This window comes from Gopherus evgoodei, chromosome 2 (assembly GCF_007399415.2).
Source record: "Gopherus evgoodei ecotype Sinaloan lineage chromosome 2, rGopEvg1_v1.p, whole genome shotgun sequence".
NCBI classification, from domain to species: Eukaryota; Metazoa; Chordata; order Testudines; family Testudinidae; genus Gopherus; species Gopherus evgoodei.
Window position 1 is genome coordinate 205695484 of NC_044323.1, and position 23789 is coordinate 205719272.

Here is a 23789-nt window from a genome sequence, read left to right on the forward strand (position 1 = left end):
AACAGGTGCATCGATGACAAGTGCACTCTTGGGTGGTTAAAGAAGTCTGCGTACAGGGGTAGGACCAGGATTGCCCCGATCTTCTCAACCATTCTGGCTGTAGCATACTTATCACAGGTGCTTGGAAGAGTGATGCTGCTTAACACAGGGAGCCATGGTACTGGTATGAGTCGAATCATGCCAGTTACAATGCGCACAGTTGAATATAGCTGTGCATCAACCAACCTGAAATTGACAACCTACATGAGGCCTAAAATTATAATCTATTTAAATTAATTACAATCTTTAATATTAAGCAATAAATATTTCCTGCCAAGTTTTAAAGCAAATCAAACCACTCAGCTGGTGGAACCCATTTGCTAAGCAACCAGAAACAGTTTGCTGAAGTCCTAAACCAGCTTTTGACAGCAGTAACCTCTTCTGCAGGGTCAAAGAGAATGCTTTCTTCATTTCAGTTTACACAACTAGTTCAGTTCAAAGTTAAGAAAGCACTGGGAGTTGAAAAAGCAGGAGAGTTTATTTTTCTCTCCCAGTGTATGAATAAAAACTAGATGTGAGAATGAGATCTTCTAGTTCTAAAAGCCTGCAGGACGCTATGACCAGAAACAAAACAGTTCACTTTACTAACTATAGATAACACCTCCTTTGTTTAATAAATCATATTAAATGCAAAACTTTTTGATACACAAAAAAGTTCATCCAACACCTTTAAAGCCATTTTATTTAATAAAAATTTTGTGAATTTTAATTAAATTTGAATTTCCATCCAGAGCTTGACACAAAACAATTTTAAAATGAATCTAATCAATAAGAAATGTATCATTCACCATTTTCTAAACATAAGAGTAAAAATTAAGAATCTGAATGAATATAAGTTACATTATATAACTGATAAAGTAAATGTGCATATCGTGTATCACGCTGACTAGCAAAAGGAGCACCAAATGTAGCGGAAAGGCTATATTTAGTTGCAAATCAATACCAACTAATGAGAATCATTCTCTCTTTAGGAAAATAATAAAAATTACAAATGCAAAACAATTAAAATTGATTTAAATCAAGGTTTCCTGCTGGGTGATTAAAGCCACTTTGATTTAAGTCAATCCAACCAGCAAACTAAAAGACACTTATCTTGGTTTAGTGAGCAAAATAAGCTACATAGACATAAAGAACATTTGCCAGCATATACTGCAGCTACACTAGGATTTTGCCAGTATTGAAATATCACCGCTCAAAAAAATTTACACCCTGAAACCACAAAGCTACATCAGGAAAAGTTTCTTGTGCAGACCTAGTTCCACTCTATTCTGGTGAAAAGAGAAACAGGACAGGAGGAAAATCTTTTTAGCAGCAAAGTCTGCAGAACCATTAAATTTGGTCTCTCCTAGAGTGACCAAATAGAAGTGTGAAAAATAGGGATGGAGGTGGAGGGTAATAAGGACCTATCTAAGAAAAAGCCCAGCTGTGAAAAAACAATTTTGCACCTCCCAAAAATAAATAAAAAGCCATGACAAAAGTCTGATCTTGCAAATAAATCAGCAAGAGAAAAAATGTTTTCTTAGAGAAGCATTTAAAGACAGAGGAAAAAACTCTTTTGCAAAATATGTAACATTCTCAACCATGAAATGAAATAAACAACTGCAAGTAACCTGAACAAATCACAGAAGCACTTAAAGAGAAAGGCTGAGTTGCAAGGACAATGTCATAAAATGCAGCGCACAATTTGTACATGTTTCAGCACAACCACAACTGCACAACAGAAGTGGATGCATATCATCTGTGACAGGGCACAAACTTGTGCTGGTGCAAACATATGACTACCTAAAACAGGCCATCCTTTTATATGACATATGCTTAAACACTCAAGTGAAGAACGAGAATTCCAGGAGGTTACCAGCTACAAGATGCATGTCTTACAGATATCTATAAATGTTGAGAGAAATAAACTTAAGGACAAAGTGTAGGATAACTGTCACTATAATCAATGAAATAACTACGATGGTTGCTACATACTTAATATTTTAAGTGCACCATCGGTGAAAGAAAGGAACACATCTTTCCAGTGCTATCTTGCTGATGCACACTTCATCGGGGGGGGGGGGAAGGTAGGGGGGGAGAATCACACCACCATGCCCCTCAAGCCATCATTCAAATAGTGCTAAATTATGAAACTGCTTAGCAACATAGTTGTCTTTGACACTGATAATTGGATGAAGTAAACTTTTAATTCTGTACTGTCTGGGCTATTTCCCAATAGGAAGTTTAAAATTAATATTTACAGTAGTTTCCAGGAGCAAGTAGTTCTAATTGGTGTGGGTTTGAGCAGCACAGCAACTCAAAGAAATCTTCTTGCGTCTGGATAAAACAATCCTACACCCATTTTCTGTCTCCAATGAGTTGCATATGGGTACCACTTGCATTAGAATCTGAGGCCCATATTAAGAATTTATACTGTAAAAATTTAAAAAGTGCTTTGCCCTTGCATGGACTGGATCCATCCATGCTAACAACACATGCCACAAACTCAGATCAGGCCCCTGAAGATGCCATTTGTAGCATATTTTCTCAAGACTAAAGCAGTGACTTTGAAAAAGATTGAGGGTCATGGTAGATAATCAGCTGAACATAAACTCCCAGTGTGATGCTATGCCAAAAGAGCTAATGCAATAATGGAATGCATAAACAGGGGAATCTTGAGAAGGAGTAGAGAGGTTATTTTACCTCTTTTTATTTCGCATTTCCACAATGCTCTGGTGCCCACAATTCATGAAGGAGTTGATAAACTGGACACAGTTCAGAAAAGAGCCATGAGACTGATTAAAGGAACAGTAAACACGCCTTACAGCAGGGATCTCAAACATACGGCCCACAGGGCTCTTCTGTGCCGCCAGCCAAGCTCCCCGCACCCCTCTGCCTACCTCCAGCCCAGAGGTGGGCAAACTACAGCCCACGGGCTGCCCCCATGGTGCAGCGGGCCCGGCGCCACTCCCTTAAGCAGCTGGCAGCATGTCCCTTCAGGCTGGAGGAGAGGGAGGAGACGGCAGAGGGCTCCTGCGCTGCCTCGCTTCAAGGTACCGCTCCCCGCAGCTCCCATTGGCCGGAAACAGGGAATCATGGCCAATGGGAGCTTCGTGGGAGGTACCTGGAGGAGCAGCAGCGGAGCCCTGTGCCCACCCCCACTCCCTCAGGGGGCGTGGTTCTGGCTGCTTCCTGGAGTGGAGCGGTGCGGTGTGGCATGGGGCCAGGAGCCTGCTCTGGCCCCAATGCGCGCTGCTGCCACCCCAGAGCCGCTCTAGGTAAGCGGCGCCAAGCCGCTCACATCTTGTACCCCTCCTACACCCCAACTCCCTGCCCTGAGCCCCCTGCCGCACCCCTCCTGCGCCCAACTTCCTGCCCTGAGCCCCCTGCCACACCCCGCACCCCTCCTGCGCCCAACTTCCTGCCCTGAGCCCCTGCCGCACCAAACTCCCTGCCCTGAGCCCCCTGCTGCACCCTGCACCCCAACTCCCTGCCCTGAGCCCCCGCCACACCCCACACTCTTCCGGCACTCCCTGCCCTGAGCCGCCTGCTGCACCCCGACCCCCTGCCACATCCCTCACCCCTCTTGCACCCCACACACCACCTCCTGCCCTCAACTCCCTGCTCTGAGCCCCTGCCACACCTTGCACCCCTCCTGCACCCCCTGGTGACAAGGAAGGGGCAGCACTGTGTGGGGACTTTGGGGAAGGGGTGGGAAGAATTGGGGCAAGAGCGGGGCCTCATGGAAGGGGTGGAGTGGGGGCAGGGTTGAGGGAAGTGAGGGTGGGGGTGTCAGTGATGCAGCCCTCGGGCCAATGCACTAGACCTCATGTGACCCTTGTGGTCATTTGAGTTTGAGACCCCTGCCTTACAGTGACGGACTCAAAGAGCTCAATCTATTTAGTTTAACAAAGAAAAGGTTAAGGGGTGACTTGATTACAGTCTCAATATCTACATGGGTATCAAATATTTAATAATGGGCTCTTCAATCTAGCAGAGGAAGGTAGAACACAATCCAATGGCTGGAAGCTGAAGGTGGACAAATTCAGACTAGAAATAAGGCTACATTTTTAATGGTCAGTAATTAACCATTGGAACAATTTGCCAAGGGTCCTGGTGGATTCTCCACCACTGACAATTTTTAAATCAAGATTAGATGTTCTTCTAAAAGATGTGCTCTAGGAATTACTTTGGGGGAAATTCTCTGTCTTATATTAGACACAGGGTCAAACTAGCTAGTCGTAATAGTCCCTTCTGGCCTTGGAATCTATGATCTTGAAGGACAATGGGCAACAGGAGTCTGACCATGCTTACATGGCTCTAGAACAAGATGTAGAGGTAGTGGATGTATGAAGGGCTGCTGACATTACCTCATTTTTTATCATTATAATAGTCTTTATTACTGGCATTTCTTTAACCAGATATTAGGGTTCCATCAACTTTAGGGAGTATAAATCAGAACAGATTTAACTTGTAGTGAACTATTCTTCTAGCCCACTTCCTCCTATGCTTTTTTCAGAGGGTTATCTGGAGGAGTATATAAGGTCCACATAATACTCTTGAGAATAGTTCCAAATTACTCAAAAAATGATTGAGGTTCCTTCTCTGTAGGTTCTAGTCCCAAGTATAAAAGAAAATTGTCCTTGCTCCCAGAAGACAAATACGAGGCTCCTCTGCGTTTCCTTGGCCTTTTCTTGTCCCTTTCAGAGCCATTAACCTAAGAAGATTTGTATTATAGCGAACTGGGAGAAAGTATCCCTTCACCTCTGAGGTTCTAATAAACAAACTGGAGGAAGATGGAACATCATTTGTACAAGTGCTCATCACCCAAACATTTAAGTCATTGGGCATAGGGGTCTGATATAGATACTCTTTCCCCACAATGCAGGTAAGTCTTAAAACTGATCTTTTTTTTTTTTCCAGTTTCTGCCATTGCATCAGGCAACAACTAATGTAACAGAGTTATCAGGGATATTTCCTATGGAACCAAAAACACGAACAGTGAGGGCTCCTGGATTTAGTGCACATGCATCCCACTAATGGGGCTCTGTATAAAGAATACACAGAGAAACAATCATTTCCCATAAATGATTATGGCAGCATTCTATCATTTTGTAAACATATTTTTTCAAATAGTAAAATAAGACTTCAAATCAACGTAAAGTCAGTATTTTCGATCCACAGAGGATTGATACTGTATATCATGTTTTAAATACAGTACAGAATTATTAAATTATGCATGATTAGATGTACTGCTTAAAGCAGAGTAATATGTCATATTATTCTATAACATTAAGCAATATTGCCCCACTTATACCATTCCAAACACTACTGCACAGACTATTTTCCTGACTCGTTGCTTGACCATGTCACCTTTCTCTTTGGGTCCCTCCACTGGCTCCTCTCGATCCATTCTCGATCACATCAGACAAACTAGTTGTGTGGAGTTTCCAGGAAAGAGCACAGAACACATCATATCCCCCACAAAGATCCCACCTTACACACTAGTTATAGGGTCAGACCAATATTAAGAATATGTCTCAAATGAGCATCTCCAAAAAAATCTCTCTTTAGGAAAAGGAGTGAATGTTTATGGAGAAATGAGGCTTGCAGTGCTGTTCTTCACTGCAAGTTTGCTGGTCCCAGAGCAAGGAAGGGTGAAAAGATGGATGAAGGAAGGGAATATACATTTGTGGCAAAACTGACAGTTGGACATAGCCAGCAGGGCAACTGTCTAGGGTGCCACACCACATGGGGCCCCATGAAGCTAAGTTACTCTGCCTTTGGCTTTTAGCCCTCGGCAGGGGTCAGGCTTCAGCTTTCTGCCCTGGGCCCCAGCAGGTCTAACACTAGTCCTGCTCACTGGTTTATTTTGGTGGACCCTCAGAAACCTGCTTATGGCCTTCCAGTGGGCCCCAGACCCCTGGTTGAGAACCACTGCAATAAAAGGTATTACCTCATCCACCTTGTCTCTCTAATACCCTGGAACCAATACAGCTACAACAACACTGCATACAACAATGGAAAATCCTTTAATGCTGACATCTTAGTGCACGATCACAGTCTTTCAAATCATCCGCAGGCTGATGGCGTGAGCAACCAGATACTCAACAATTTTACTCAGATGAAGGCTGTTAGGTTCAATAAATGGCCAGCAAGGATAAACTGGTACAAAGGGAAACTGGAAGAAGAAAAATTTAATTGCATTACCATCTGCAGATTCCAGCTTTTTTTTTTTTTTTTTTTTGGGGGGGGGGGGGGTCTACTGGCACATGCAGGCTGACAATGTGGGCTAGGCTGCTTTGCGGCCCAGATTAAAAAAAAGCAACTAGCAGGTGTGGCAACGAGGCAGATTGTGTTAGAGGACATTAACCTCAGGAAGTTTAAACAGAACACAGAAGGTCTATAGGCACTGGCAGGCTAGCTATAAGTTAAGACTGCCGTGTTGCACCCTACAAAAAAGAAAAACCAGAGAAAGCAATTGTAAAATGGAGGACTGGATTAGGCCACACTTGAGGGAACCAGGGAATAGAGGGCAAACTGGTACCAGCAGGCTGGCAGAATGGGTGAATTATCTCTGCCTCGCTGAAGAAAAAGCCAGTGGGATGAGTGGAAAAGACTGGGAAAACGGCAGGCTAGGCTGTGCTGCAGAGACTCACCATATCTGTGAGATATAAAAGAACAGGGTCAGTGCACAGAACCAATGTAAGTGGTACTAAACACAAGGAATCAGCCATTTGAGTGAGTTTGTTTTATAAAACTGTTTTGGTTTCACTGTCTGCGGGATTCAAAGCTGCCTTCCCTCAGCAAGAGGGGACTAATGGTTCTGTTATGGGCCAGGGCAGGAGTTCAGGATACCAACAACCACCATGACTCACTACGGCCATTTCTGGAACAACTGGGGCAAAAAAACCCTGGTTATCATGGCAGTCTGAAAGTACTGGAACATCCTGTGCCATGACTATTTCCTGCCCTTCTGATTTACCAGCCGCTTGAAGACCTGGACACCATGCAGTCAACAGAAAAAAAAACAGCCATGGATTTCTGGCTTGTTGCTTCCTAAGTGCCATGTCCTGCTGCTGAATTTCCACTCAAGCAGCTTAAGGCTTGCCTACAATGTTGCTGCTGTTAAGAGTCAGCCCAATGCTGCCATGCTTCAGCTTAGCCTGGTACACTACAAAGCCAGGGACAGCTAGCTTAGAGATTCTGCACCACCATCTCCTCCTGTTGTAAGGCTGCTCCAAAGTGTTCAAGGCTTGCCTGCTATATTGCTCTAGAGTGGAGGAGGCACTGCATTATTGAGCAACTAGAGCCATGTGCAGGAGCTCCTTTGAGTTTATTTGAGCCCGTTACACTGCCATGTTTTCTATTCAAACATCAGTTTTTCCTAATCTCCAACATTCCTGTCCCAACCACAGAGCACCAAGGTGTGGAAGAAAAATTGTTTAGTATTTCAGTAATTTTCCATGGAGACAGATCACGTTTCATTGACAGTTAAATTGAGTTTGACAATAGTAAGGAAGCAAGTTGTAGAATGTAACTGACATTTTTGAGACATTTCGATACAACTTTTGCGAAAGAAGTGTGTGTATATAAGTATATAAACATGGACACTACCACAAAAGATTGCCTCCCATGCCGCCCTCAGTTTATTTATGTACATATTACACAACCTAAGATTATCTGTAACTACAAAGGAATCTATTAGGTTCATTTTTGTCCATTCATACTTCAGAAGTTCCATGAGAGTTTCTTATAACTTTAGTTTAAGTTTTAAACTTACAATTATCAGTAATTTCAGATGCAGAAATGTATGAGATACCCAAACCAATGCTCTAAAAGACACCTGTTTCATTAAGGGACCATAAAGTTAGCTGCTTAAACGATTTAAAAAACAGAAAACTAAAGTCCAAAAGTTGAAACGAAAGCAAGTTAGTTATGTAGTGTTCTGTCACTGTGTTCATGGACACACAAGTCGCTGCCCAGTAAATATCATCTGAAGAGGCTCTCTTTCTCTGGCCACCAAGCAGATATCTCCACTGGGGAGCAGGCAACTACCTTCAAGAGGATCTTAATTAGAAACTTGATAAAACTTAATTCATCTAGAGAGAGAGGACTTGGAGGTCTTTCACCCCTTTCTATGCACGCCTAAGAACTCCAATAGAGCATTTGACTTTCTCCATGGTTTCTTTTAGTAAAACACTACTACCCTGACCACATCGAAAGCCATGAAATGTAACGTATTTATCTGTCTACTTTCAAGGACACTCAAGAACCTAGGATGTAGTTTGTAGTAGTATAAACTGAAACACAGTCATATACGCTTTTCCAGGGTGAAAGAGGATTCTGTGTTAAGCAGAAGGCCATATTTCTCTTGCGAATGAAGCTGGGGCTGACTGGAAAAAAAAATGAAGGCAAGACTGCTAAACACGAAGATCCCAAGTTCACTAACCCTTAAAGCCACTGCGATAACTTTAAAGTTTGCCTTTTGGGCTAAGAACTCAAAGACACTTCTAATGATTCATAATACGATTTATTAAGAGTTTCTACTGTTAGACTGGGATTCCATTGTTCCAGTGAGTGTCAGATTGGGGGCCTGTGAAAAGGTACCGCTTTCAGAAGCCAAAACATGTAGATAAGGCCCTACCTGAATTGCAGGATGATTGTCAAAAAACTGTTGCTGAGTTGCGGACAAGCCATGAAAAATTGAAGTAATAATAATAGTATTACTTCTCTCCATTATTTGCAGTAATAAAGCCCTTTATTACTTTTCCATGATTTTCTCCTGTTGGCCGCCCAGGGCTGAGAGCAGAGGACCAGGGCTGAGAACAGGGACTACTGCTCTCAGCCGCAGGGCAGCCAGGGCTCCCACTGGCCACCTCTATGCATGGCGGGCTCCCGCTGTCAAAACTGAAGTGAAAGCCTAATACTGTGGAATCCACAATTTCTGCAATATCACAAGTTAAGTAGGGCCTTACATACAAGTGAAATAGCTTGATCGCACAGGACATAATGAAATACCTACTATTTACTGCTTAGACTTGCACTGTCAAGAAACTGGAACCTTCTGCAAACAATCTAGAGAGACATCCAAAACGTCCTTCATGGACGATCTCCAGGGATCCGTCTTCCTCCCGAAAGACCATGGGTGGCCAAAATGGTAGAAAATTTTCTGAATCTAACAAGGAAATCAAGCAACTTGAAAGTATTTCACAGTCTATTTTGGGAGGCATCATAGCTCAGTTTCCACAAGGCAAGCTTCACACACTGCAGGTTTGGGTAGGTCAAAGGTTGCGGTAGATGAGATCTCAAGTGATTAGTACTAACCTATGGAGGACACACGATCTGGGAAGGCAGGGGCATGTGGGTCAGAGGAGGAAATCAGTATTATCAAAACCCAAGCCAAGATGACCTCTCTGATCATGTGGATGCAAATTAGGGAAGTGGTAGTGCATCCATTGTAGCCTCCGAGTGAAAATATTTGCAGAATTTGGTTATTTTCCCTATAAACTGGATTGCAACATGAGTCTCCATGTGGAAGAAACCGATTCTATATAATCTGACTGAAGACTTGCTGGTTAGCTCTGATTCTCCCACCTCCAGCTCATTATGGCTCAGCCATTTAGCCTATCGATATCTCTGAGTCACAAATCCAGGTATTCCAATATCTGCAATATAATCTTTGCTGTTTGTTCTTCTTGGACATGAACTAAGCTATGGCAGTAGTTATATCATTCTCCTCGTAAATGTGACACTCACAGCACCTTTGAGAGCAACCTGACACTTGCATGCTCAAAATTCCAGAAGGTTGAGTCTAGACTAGGACTCCAGAAGAGTACACCACTTGCCATGTATTATATATGATTCCATCTAGCTCCCCATCCTGATGAGCTGTCAGTCATCATGCGGATTGCTAGTGGATCTGCTAAAGATTTTCCCTTATGAGTAGGAAGAGCTCTATTTTTAACCCACAGAGAGATCCTGTCTACCTCTGACAGAGGTAGAACACTGAGAAGCAACATCAGTACAGTTTACCAGGCATGCCTGTAGGGGGTACTGATAGGCCACACAGTGGGGGGAAAAAAAAAATCTTAAAAGGAAACTTTTTATCTGCTTCTTAGCCAGAAAAAAGCTTAGCAGTTTCAAATGTGACAGAGAAGTAAATTTCCCTTCAAAAAATCCTTGTTTGTTTATAACCTCATATTGGTCCAAAAACCTGACACTCAGTTGATGGTGTTAGTGGCATTATGAATCCTATAAGTACAACATTAACCACTTAATAAGCAAAAGATCATACGTACTCAAAACAACTCTGTATAGTTGATGGTAATTTGAAACATCATGGGGGAGAACTCCTTTATCCCAGCTGTGAAATATTTCTATTACCATAACTATGCATGCTTACACTTCAACAAAACTTTAATGAAGTGCTTCAGTACTCACAATCAAAAGTTACGCTTTATTGTGTAAATATAATATTATGATGTGTTAAAACTGAAATTGAAATTCAAATTTGTAATTTGGCAGGGTGATTATATGCCAAACAAACCAATACCTGGTAAGAAAATAAGTAGTTCTGGCAAAAAGTTACTTAAGTCTTAATTTAAGTTGTGCTTTTAAATTCTAAAGCTAAGACAGTAAGCCTGATTTATATTCAATTGCTGCACCTTCCTGGCTTTATTGAAAGATATTCCTCAAACATCCATTTAGCAGAGTGACAAGTTTTCTTTGAGGCTCATTTTCAGTTATTTATATTAAAGGTCCACATATCTTTTTGTTAATTCCAAACTCATGTCCTACTTTCACTTAATGGTAATGTTATTCCTACTGCATAGTAGGACTCCACATATATTGTAAACTTTTACAATTTTGAACAATTCTTATTCCTCCTTGTGTACAGTGGGCGAGAGAAAATAAGTCTTTCAAAATTTTACACTGATAAAATATTCTCCCCTTCCAAGAGCCTTCTCATTGCTATGACAACAGAAGAGTGGGCAAAAAATATTTTAGGAGTGCTAAAAGTGAATGTTTAATAAAACAAGTGATTTCCAAGGCTGTGTCAGCTACTGCTAAGTATATGTGATCAGCCACTATATTTCAGTAGTGTACTGGTTACGGCATGATCCTTTACCACAGGAACTGCAACATGTTGCCTAATCCAAGTAAACCAAATAACTGATGAACTCAGCAGAGATACTCACAGGAACTAGAAACCACACACAGAATGCCAGACTGGTATAACAAAACTGAATGAACCACTGAGAATGAAAGATAGGACCCGTAAGGTTTTCACCTGATATACTACCAACCGTTGGTGGGGCTGAAGCACAGCGAAGGTTTCAAGTTTATTCAGTATGTCCGATAAGTAGCACCATAAGGCATAGGTGCCTTCTCAAAAATGGAACTTCCAGGCTAGTTCTCATACATATTTCTAGCCTCTGCTGCAACAGGAAAGCTATTCTTAAAATGATACAGAAGGAATCATAAAAATTCATTTTAATCATCTCAGACTACCAACTATTATGGCCCTGGTGCCAAACTATTCAGTTTCTCCGCAAAAAGCCTAATCAAAATCAGCTACTGTACCTCAAGACACTTATTCTAAGGACTAGCGTGCTACAAAAACTTGCTATCGAGAAGACCAGCCTCAAAGCAAGGAACATTCAAAGTACTGAACTTAATGCACGAACTCAAAAAGCACTCTCCTGGTCATCACTGCTTCCCTTGTGTGTAAAGTTCCAGTAACAGAATGAAAGCAACTTTTTGCAAGTTTCATAATTCTGCTCCTGCTGTGAACAGAGACACGTCTATGCATTTATGTTATTGGGGACTTTGGAAGGGAGTTATTTTTTGCTCTTTTCATCCTGCAATAGCAAGCAGCCCATGCAAGTTTTTTTTTTTAAAAATCAAATGAGATTCATTTTTTGTTGCTGCCCTCCAACCTACTCCACCTGACACAATGCACAAAGTCCAACCTCAACAGGCTTCAGTGTCATATCTTTTACATTTTCTAAATGCAGGTCTAGATAATACCTAGCTCTTACATAGCATGTTCAATCAGTAGATATCAAAGATATCAAAAGAGGTCAGTATAATTGTCCCCAGTTTACAGCTGGGGAAACAGGGAGGTGAAAGGTCTCCAAACAGGAGAGTGGCAGAGCAGGGAATAAAACTCAGGTCTCCTGACTCCCAGCTGAGTGCTCTATCCAATAGATCATTTAAGTACAAGCTCTCTAAATGTACAGATATCTCATTGCAGGTTCATGGGCAAAAATCAAACACATTGTGAGTTTTCACCCAGAGGTGCACAGAGTCATTCGAAATGTAAAGAAACAGACTGATACTCATGTCTTCAACAGTTAGTTTTAAGGGCACTGATGGGACCCGACTAAGTTACTCAGGGAAGTGCTAGATCATCTGCTTTAAAACAAATAACTAACTTTCTCCATCTGATATAGAACTATGAAACAATTATCTCAGTATCCTCAAATCATGTTCCATCAAGTAAAACTAATACAGCATACTCCCAATTATCCAAATAGCAGGAGGGACTCGGGATTTTATTCAGATAATCAGAAGTTCGTATAATCAATAAGGTAAGAGCAGCAGCACAGGAAGCCTTCTACAGTTTCACTGTCACAGATCTGCTCGCTCACTCCTGTGACAGTGAGGCTGCAGAAGACTGCGCTGCCATTCCTACCTCTCCATTATTGCAGGCACAAGCTGCAGGAGGGAAGCTGAGGACCTGGCAGAGCAGAGACCCTCAGCCCAGACTCTGCCCTGCCCCACCAAGACCACAGCCTTCCCTGCACCTCCAATTAGCCCCAGAGGGCTACCTGCACTGATGCAGGAACCATTCACAGTAAGATAGCCTTCCCTGCAGCAGACATGCCAAACCCACAGAAAAAAAACCACTGAAATTGGGCTTGGTTTTGTCTTTATTGGCTTGTGAGTTGCCTGTTGGCTAGTTTTCAGCTTGTTTCTTTTTTTTGGATCAGCTCCTGACAAGCAGAGGCAAACGGGAGAAAAGAGAGTCGGGGTACACAGCGGGCTCACCACAGTCCCAGACTGCACACTGGGGGGATCTAGTCACAAACTATTGGGGTTCTTAGGGATAAGCTTGCTTTGGTCTTATTTTGAAATGGGATTAGCTTGGTTTTTGGCTTACTGTGAAAGTCGGGGTGCTTATTTACCGCATGAAAGTTGGCAACTGTGCCCTGCAGCTAGGGGTCTCTGCTCTAGTATGCAAATTCCTTCCCAGCATGAGGGACTAGGAAGGGATTCTAATAATGCAGAGTTTCAAACAACAAGATTTTGGAAAAATCAGGATTATACTGCACAACAGAACCACAGTTTATTTCAAAATTGGGTCTCTTAATTTTATATATTACACACATCTCCACACCCAAAAACTCTAACCAAAATTATGACAAGGAAGTGAAAGGGCATATGATAGATATCATGAAAACTGCAAAGATAAAAGAACCTCCTTTTCAATCAAAATTATCACCCTTATTTTAACATGAACATCAGAAGCATTAATATAATTATCTAATCCTTTCCTAAATTTAGCTCTGATATTTGACTGTAACCTCTTGAAGCAATTAATTCAACTCCATGGGCTATGTGTATTTTTGATTTGTTCTAAGTTTACACGACTGATTTCACTGAGAGCTCCCCACCCACACTTTGTATTACAAGACAATGTAGAGATACAATCTAGAATTTTAAATATTGCAGGCAAGCTTTTCTAACTTCTTTCAAAGCTAAAACCTAGTATTTTATGATCTCTAGCCATATTTAACTATCACCATACTTCAAGCCACCTTCTCCAGACATTTCTGGGCTCTTAAGTGTCAAACTAGATGTTACTCCAAGCAAGACTATACTCAGTTATGTCAACATATATTTTCTGTGTTATTCTTTATCTTTTTTTAAATTCACTCAAGTATCTAATATGCTTTTTGTTTGCTGCCACAGATGCATATACGGAAGACTTCTCTAAACCTCACTGCCAACTGTATTCAAGTTGAATACCATATGCTGGTAGTTTCATTTCTAAAGTAAATGATTTAAAGCATAATAAAGTCAAGAGGGGAGGACTCCCGCCCAGAAAGTCCACATCCCATTATTCAAAACATAGCCAAAACGAATTTTACAAAACAAAATGTTATCCAAACTTTCACTTCTGGGCTAAAAAGCACAAGAAAGCTTCACTGAAAGCTCTTCTCCCCTCAGAAATTAATGCTCAAGTACACTATAATCAAATATGTTCTAATCAAGATTGTTATAAATACCCCCCACCCCAAGAATAAATTGCATCTTTGTTATATCAGAAATTAAGTTTTATAGCTTAAGGAAAAAACAAAAAAGTGGAATTTCTTAACTACAATATACCATACTGATGTTTCTACCTTCCTATTTTCAGTAAAAACTGTGCAGAATGCTACAACTTGTATTACTGGCAAACTTTCTGTTGATTTTGTCTACGAAATTAATATGTCTGTGTTTGGTTTATTTTAAGATCACAGTTGTCTCATTTGAGAACTTCCAGTATGGGTGGAGAAAGTTAATACCAATCTATCATTAGTCTCTTAATGGGGTTCATATATTTCATAAATTTTCCTTACTAGTTTAGTATGAACTAAGCCAGTGGTTCTCTAACTTTTGTACTGGTGACCCCTTTCACATAGCAAACCTCTGAGTGTGATCCTCCTTATCAATTAAAAACATTTTTATATATTTAACACCATTATAAATGCTGGGGGCAAAGCGGGGTTTGAGGTGGAGGTTGACAGGTCGTGCCCCCCCATGTAATGATTGTGCGACCCGACAGGTCCCGACTGCCAGTTTGAGAACCCCTGAACTAAGCTCTCCTCAGTTTTTTCTTCCAACTTGATTTTGCAACTGGCAAGATGAGTATATTGCAATCCTTTAAATGGCTAGTGCTTGAGAAGTTTACAAGACAGCTATCAATCAAATGACTAAACTGGCCAGAAGTTTATAGGGCTATGAACCACCTCATTCAGCAATGAACCATTACAGGACAGCACTGCATTGAAACATCCACCCCCTTAGCTAAGGAACAAGGATTCCCACCACAGTGCTATCTTTGGACTATGCTTCAAGGTTCTGTTTTCCATAGTGGCCTTAAACAATAAAAAGGGTCTGTCAGTTTCATTCTCAAACTATGATTAGCAGCACTTGAGAGAGATCTAGGATCAGGTATAGATGGTGTTTCTCCAGCACCTGGAGGTGGGATAAAGTGAGCAACACAACTCCTGTTAATTCCAATGAAAGAAGAAGGTAGCCCTTTGACAACAAATACTCTAAATATTTATCTGAATAAATAGCAAGACATGCCACCATTACAAACATAACTTGGCACATTATTTTCAGTTTTAATAAATGTAACAGCAGTCAGTATCAAATACACCTACAATATTCCTAACTTGACAAACCAGTACAACCCATCAATTACTCAATTCTGAGTTCTGTCCTAATTGTGTGATTATGAGATGACAATGGTCACAACACTTCCCTGTAAATACTGATTGGTCAAAGTTTTTTAAATGTTGAATTTTATTTCTTAACACATCCATACAAATCATTGTTAATTTATCATACATTTCATTGCTACCACAAAAAAATTATAGAATTTTATTCAAGCTAATGTTAAAATTATATAATGCAGAGGTTAAGGAAAAAATGTCTGTTCATCTTACTAAAGATTATTTTGGGACGATAATCACTTGGTGGAACTCTATAACTGGTGTTGTGAAGGACGTGTCATACTTTTGGCCTTTAAGAGTCAATGACAATTCACTGAACCTTATTCAACTTCACATAGAAGGATATATCTATATCAGTACATACAGCTAACACTTAGCATACGGACACATTAGGTATAAAAGAATTCATTTTATAAATAATAAAATCACAATTGTGCCCATAACCATTTTCATCAAATTTTCCCTGTGCAATCTAATATTTTGATTTTTTAAAATGTAACTAGTATGACTTTATGTTCTGTTATTTTTATTCAGGAACATTTACTTCACAGTGAAGTCTGAGACTGAACAATTCAATACTAATCTGCCACAATCCTGTTGGCACTTTGGGCAAAGTGAAAAGATGACCCAATCTAGGCACACTCAAAAAAGCAGTCATTATATTTAAGGAGTTCAAATCCTGCCTACACAAAAAGCCATAGCCTGGGCCAATTTTGGCAACAGATCTTGAAGGCAGGGGGATGGATTTAACAGTGAGCTATTTTTACTCTTAAATTCAACCTTCTCGATTTGCAGTAATGCATATCCTGTAGCTTTCAACATTACCAATAGCAAGGCAGCGATTACAAAGCACAGTACTGAACTCCAACACTTATTTGATATGGTTCTAATAATCACGAGAAATCCTAGGAGGACAGCTATACTTGACATAAAACTAGAAAGTGTTTCCTTGCAATATTTTATGTAACCTGAATGCTGGTTTTAACAGGAGGCAATTTTACACTCTTCTAATGAGTTTAGATTACAAATCAGATTGATAATGAGAAATGAAATTTGACCTGCTATACTGATTATTAGTAACTGGGTGATTTCAGTCTATTTATTCATGTTTTTATTCTAGCCCGACACATGACAAAATCAGGAACAAAATGGAAAAACACCACCACTGTACTCTTGCTCATATTTGTAATGACACTTTGTTTATACTTTCAAGTAAGTGACCTTTTCAATAGAAACAACTGCCTTTCACATTTCTGTAACAAGATCTTCAATGAAGAACATGAATCAAGAATAAGCCCTACTCAAAAGAAAGCATTTTTTTAAATCTTAAAATATTCCTATGCGATGCCAGTAAGTTTTTTGAAACATACACCCTAAATAAGATACTGGTTGATAATCCTTTAAAGGGCCACTATCAAGTCAATTATTCCCAAAATTCAGTCTCAATAAACAGAAATGTTCAGACCTTTTTTTTTTTAAATTCCAGTGAAGAGACTATATTTAAACACTCCTCTGCAGTGTTTGCAACTAATACAGCAGTATTATGCTAGTGTAAGAGAGCCATAAAATGAAGGTGACTAATCTATTTTCATTGTCCAAATTGAGGAAAAAGTAAAAAACCTTCATTATAAAATCTGAATTTTAGGGTTTTTCCATTTTTAATAATTTGAGATGTTAGTAACTAAAGGATATTTTTTAAATTTAAAAGGAGTGAGAAAATATTTGGTGATATAAATATTTACAAATTACTCAAAATTAAATGCAACAAAGAGTCCTGTGGCACCTCATAGACTAACAGATGTACTGGAGCATAAGCTTTGATACCCACGAAAGCTTATGCTCCAATACCTCTGTTAGTCTATAAGGTGCCACAGGTCTCTTTGTTGCTTTTTACAGATCCAGATTAACAAGGCTACCCCTCTGATACTCAAAATTAAATGTGTCTAATATTCCATAGTTACTCAAAAGACTTAGAACAAGTAGTAACATTTCACTAACATGGCCAGAAGCACGGCTATTAAATACTAGCAAAACGGGTGACTTGTTAATGCAATGTTATAGCCAAGTTACTCCCAGGACATTAAGAGAGACAAGGCGGGTGAGGTAACATCTTTTATTGAACTAACTTCTGTTGTGAGATGGACAAACTTTCCAGTTTACACTAGGCTCTTCTTGAGGTCTGGGAAATGTATTTGTTAATGATGAACTCTGACACAACATTTTGAAGAAATTTAGGTAGTGTATGCAAAACACATACCTTGTTTATTATTGACAACTATATTTTTAAAGGCTGGAGCAGCTCTTAGATAAGAAAAAAAGGACTGACATGTAAAAAGTAACTCCAATTAAACTCTCACAATCATAAATACCTTTTAAAGGTTAAAAAAGAGCCTTTATCAATTTAATGAAGACCATGCTGAGATCCCATGACAGTTCAGAGCTTTAACTGAAAAGCTTCAAGTGTCAATAAACTACATGACTTTTAAACAGGACAGAAATCTGTTTACGGTCAAGAGATTAATGGTAGAGTAAAACTGTAGAGAACATCAGAACACCCAACAATTACTAAATATATCACAATCTGCATGGTTGATGTGAAAGAGCCTTATACTATACAGTGAAGTTGTTTCATGTTCCGAAAGAATGGATTTTAAGCAAATAATATATTTTTAAATCTTTCAGTCAAATACCAAGGCACTATAGCTATATCTTCTCAGATCTCAAGTTATAAACAAAATGTTTTAGGCTGAGAGATGGAAGAATACGCTGGTTTAGGAAGGTAGTATGGTTCAGTGGACAAAGCATCTGAATAAGAGGCAAGTGACCTGGATTCCATTCTCAGCATTGCCAGTGGCTCATTCAGGAAATCACTTCAACTCTGTGCCTCAATTTCCCCATTTGTTAAAAAAGGTTTTAATTATACTTACTGTCATCAAGTGTTTTGAGATCTACTTATGAGAACAATCATGTAATGAGTAAATCTGATGACTGCCACAATCTCATAGGATCAACTATTGCCCACTACATCAGAAGAGAAAACTAGGTTTGCCTCAGCAAGTAAGAGGCTATTAAGACTGAAATATCTAGGGCTACAAATACTGGATGCTAGTCTTTCATTCACTGGGGGGAAGGAAGAGGAAATATTTCATATAACACATCAGCCACCATCAGATATTTTCTTAAACCTATATAAACCCCAAATGGTAACACCTTTTCGTTCAGACCTTATGCAGCAATTGTTGATTAAAGTTCTGAGTAATTAAATCAGTTAGCAAAGATGCTGACCATCTTTCTCATCTCTAAAGAAAGCAAAAACCAGGAACATTTTACTGGACGCTGCTCAGAGTTTCCTGACAATACTGGTACTTGCTTATTTTTAAATGCAACTCAGTGCTTATGCCAAAGTATGTTAACACATATACCCTCATTCAACTATCACAAATGTCAGAAAGTAAATCCTTTGGGAGCAAAAAATAGCCTGTTTTTGTTCTGGACTCTGTAAAAATCCCAATCTGGATGTCTAGTGTGCACATCAAGTGTTTGATTTTAGGAATGCTATACGAATCACTTTCTTTTCTGGCCCATCAAAAGAACTTCAGCAAATCAGTGAAAACAACAGTAAAACACTATTCTTTTTACCAACACAATTTTGCCATATTGGATTTGAAAGAGAACCTCTTTTAAGGTACAATACCTATTACCAGCTTGTCTAAGCAGCATAGAAGGAGAATATATTACTTACAATCTCTTCCCCGCCCCCAACTTTCTAAGTTATTTCATTGGAGAAACAGTGTTTTGCAGTACACAAACATGGCTGTTAACTGCACATTGTTCTGATGAATTTTAACGTAAGTATACATACTGAGATGGCATGTAGAGTCAGCGAACTGACCTGCTGTATCTGAAATGCAATAGGTTTGATCCTTCTATACAGTTATCAAAGGCCCCATTTTGCTTCATGTTCTACCTAAATATTCCCTTCTGCAAAAGTCTTCCCAACACCTATACTTGTCTAAATAAAGTTTAAGTTTACACTTAAAACAATTCATATATCTCCCATTCTGAAGGTACATACTGAGACTATTTGTTTGCTTACTCATATCTGTCCTATAAATTTTCCAATCCAATGATGATTCAAGGACAGCATCTCTTACATCTCAACAGTTCTGTTTATACTTACTTTTGGCTAAGTGAGACATTCTAGCTTTGATTTAGCATGCATGCTTGTACCCTCTTTCTACTCTTCTTGGGAGACAACAGGGTATTGAAATGTATAATACAGTGCAGCCATTCTCTAAGAGCATGTACAATTCTGGGGCCTGCTAACTCTGAGAGAGACTTTATAAAAACTGGCAGTATTTCAACAATGTACACGGAAAAAAAAACCTCTATGATTTTGGGTGTATCAGAGAATATGCAATTTTAAAAGTTCTACCAAAAATATTCAAGTGAGTGCGTTCCTGTAGGTTTATTTTTAATTGACTAAATGGGTAGAGGATAATTTAAATCTCTGATGTGAAAATTATAGTTTGTTATAAAATTGTCTTCTCTAATAAGCAAGCTTTAAGCACTGTTGAGCTACCTAAAGCTATTTTTCAGGAACACAGTTGTCCTCTGTAAAACACAAGATCATATCAGTTTATTCTACTTGCCCATTTAAAGGGTCCTACAAATAATCCACCAAAATGATTCTAAAATTTCCCAAACAACACAAGACTGCCCTGCTCCCCAAAATACTATAAATAGAAAATGAACTTGAAGAATGAACACTGTTAAAAGTAAAAAGTTAAATACAAAAGACAGATTAAAGGATTAGCTAAGAAGTACAAGAACTGCTGATGCTATTTGAAGAATTAAGGAATTTATATTTATGCAATTAGGTTTATTTATATTTTCTCAAATTAACAGTAATAGTAACAGTTTTGTTTCTGAGTAAAAGCTTTAACTAATAAATTGTTCACTTGATGCCCATTGTCAATCTGTGGGCACTGAAAATTACCACATAATTATGCCTACCATAGCACAACTTTCTTTTGGTCCTCACCTTCCAAGGGGCCTGTCTTCCTAGCAACTGAATGTGTGTCTGTTCAGAAGCCCCCTCGCTATTAAAGCTGGGGTTTATCAGCGAACAGCGTAATTAACCAGAGCCTACTTTAACGGAACTGCTTTAAGCCAGTCTTAGTAAGACTGCATAGCCAGCTCCCCATAAATAAACATCTAACACACAGAAGCTTTTGCAATTCTCACATTCCTTTTCTTCGTTATCAAAAGTTAATGAACTGCCCGCTGAGACACTCCGAAGGATTAACCTAAAACTGCTCTGAAATACGCCAGCATCGTGTCATCCGCCCTCCCAAAAGGGTCAAACTCCAGCTGGGAAAGGAGCGTGCCGTTGCAGATCCCCAAGTGATACCAGCAGATAATGGTGCAAAATAGCACCACTCCCTCCCAGCCACAAACCCTTGTTAACAGCTGGACTTAACCCAGCCGCAAGCAGAGCGCGGCTACCGACAGGGAACAAACAGACTTGAGGACACCCTGGGAAAGGGGGGGCGTCTCTCCTCTCACATACAGCATCCCCCTCCCCACGGCCTCTCCTACCTGCTCCCCGGCGAAGACGCGCCAAGCAGCGGGTGGGGTAGGGGGCAATTCCCGCTCTGAGCCCCCGTCACTCCCGCCGACGCCCAGAGACCCGCCCCGAGAGCGGGCAGGGCAGAGATGCAGCGCATCCCTCACCAGCTCCCGGGCGATGGAGGCCGGGCTGCCCCCGCCCCCTCGGCTGGAAACTCTGGGGAGGGTTAAGGGCCTGGCTGCGGCGCTGCCGCTCCCGGCGGGATGGCGGAGGGGCCCGGCTCCCCGCTCCAGGCACTAGGTGGGGCAGGCGGCATGTAGCGCGGGGCGGCCGCCACGGCACCTGCCCGCCGCTCCCCGGGACCGGCCTGGGTCGGAGCTGGGCCCAAGACACACGATTCCCGGCGGGATCTCAAGATGGCGGCGGCGGAGCCGTGTCCCGGTCACCGGCTCTGGGTCTCCGCTCCGCAGGGAGACCGGGACGGGGCCTTGCTGCCGCTGCGACCCGGGGAAGTCGATACCCACCGCAGGGGCAGCCCGGGCCCGGCTCCCCCCACCCGGCAGCTCTCGGCCCCGGGCGGCTCGGCCCCACCGCTCGTACCTTTGAATTTGAGGTCGGTGGGCGGATCGAGCACCAGGATCTGCTCGTGCTTAGCCAGACTCCCAGCGGCCGCCATCTCGCTCGCTCGCTCGCTGCCGCGGGGGGAGGGGAGGAGGAGCCGGGCAGAGGCGCCGCTCGCTCACGCCGGGAAGCGGGAGCAGGACTCGGCTGGGGTCCGGACCGAGCGGCCTCCGCCTCCTTCCCCTCCGTGGCCGCGCGCACGCGCGCGTGCCCTTCTCCCCTTTTCCTCTAAGAATTGACTCAACCCCCGCCGCGGTCGCGCGCACTGCGATCAAACGCCAACCTCGCCGCGGGCACGAGGGAGGCGATAGCAGTGGCAGAACCCAACCGGCGCATGCGCGCTTCCACCCTTCTCTCTTCTTCCGCCCCCCCGACCGTTGACAGCTCGCTAGACTTGGCCTTGCGGCCCAGCAGTCACGCGCTGCCTCTGCTGAAGCAGCAGGGGGCGCGTGAACTGGAAGAGGCAGACGGGGAGCGGTTCGAGAGGAAGGAAAGAAGAGCGCATGCGCAACCTATAGCGGCGGAGGAAGTGGCCAAAGTTCCATCTGAAGACTACAGACCCCAGAATGCAATACTCTGCAGGCGATGGGAGCATTGCATGCTAGGAATAGTAGTCTTCAAGGGCGACATCAGTGCACAAGGGGAGGGTAGTTGAAATTGGTTTGTCCTTTATGCGAATAATGCCTAGGAAGAGGGGGAGATTAGTCCTCTGCTGAAGGTAGGGCTGCGTGGAGCAGGTTGAGCGTCTGCCTTAGGAAAAGGTCGGTGCAAAGGAAAATAAGCTCACATTGCTATAGATGTGCAAATTGGAGCTGGGGCTTTTCAACGGTCCAGTGTAGGCTAGTCGGTTCTCATCTGGGCAAAAAGTCAACTGTCCTACTGTTAGGGTGTAAAATAATATGGCCTCATTCATATCAAAGAGTGTCCAATAGCTAAAGTTAATACAGGCAACAGTTTAATTGTAGCTAGAAAGCAAGGCAATTCACCCCACTTCTCATGACTTTAAACATAAAATAAATTCCTAGACAGAAAATGTATTTTCCCTTTCATTCTCACCATTGTCTTCCCCACTCTCCTTTCTAAGGTTTGCATTTTATACCTGTACTTAAAAATAGTACTCTCAGTGGATAACAAGACATAAGATAACATTATTTACTAACAGTGTAGAAGAAAATAAGGCTAAATCAAAAGATTATTAAAATAATGTGAACAACCATAATCCACTCAACCCCTCCCAGGCCAGATGAGACTGTACTGAACTTATATACAGTAAAACATTTCAAGTTGTCTCCTGATCAATGTCTATGAAGGGTTTTCCACTTTTTCCCTATAGTCTTTCAGTCTATGTTTTTCTCCCTCAGTTCTAGTTACACACAGACTGGTAGGTAAAAATATCTTCTCTGCCATGTTTTGTTTTTCTCTTCTTTACATGGATACTTATTCTATTAATTCCCTCTTTCCCTTTTATTCTTCTTTGTATTCACTACTCTACCAAAGCTCAACACATACTGTAAGCTGTCCAGAGGAGACAACTAGCCCTCAAAATTCCAATCAGCTCAGAATTTTTGTCATGTCATCTTGACTGAGGAATACCCTGATGGCCTCCCAATTAGTCAGATTTGTCCCTATTTGCAGAACTTCAAAGGCCTAACTTTCTAAGGACCAAGAATTGGGGAACAATTGTAAAATTTCAACTGACAGAGACTGTTCTATTCCCACCATTCCATCTTTTCTCCTTTTAAAGAGGTACAAAATAACAACAAATTACACACAATCAAAGTAATAGTAGATTTAGAAGAGATAAATACCTTCCATTTTCAAGTTCTTAGACACAAATCATCAAAAGAAAAACACTGAGGGGAAGAAAGGCAAGGATTATGTCCTATTGATGTCTCTCCTTAATATGGTTACAGATTTTACACATTTGCAATCATGGTTTCCACCACTAACGCCTTGTTATATGTCGTTGCATCTGATATAGATTTAGTATTTGTTGATGTGTGAATGTCTTTTTTTTTTTTTCGTTCCCACCACCATCATGCTAAGAATGAGTGAATGGATTGTGC

At 41.3% G+C, this 23789-nt stretch overlaps 1 protein-coding gene across 2 annotated transcripts in view; it reads right to left on the bottom strand.

The window, feature by feature from the left end:
- VAPA (VAMP associated protein A) overlaps positions 1 to 22158 on the bottom strand; it is a 42269-nt gene extending 20111 nt beyond the window's left edge. Inside the window, exon 1 of one of the 2 annotated variants that reach the window (XM_030552747.1) lies at positions 21703 to 22158. In XM_030552747.1, the coding sequence (XP_030408607.1) occupies positions 21703 to 21778 (76 nt within the window). In that variant the 5' untranslated portion in view covers positions 21779 to 22158. The remainder of the gene's footprint in view (positions 1 to 21702) is intronic. The other variant, XM_030552748.1, reaches the window with a different exon arrangement.
- Positions 22159 to 23789: the final 1631 nt, after the last annotated feature.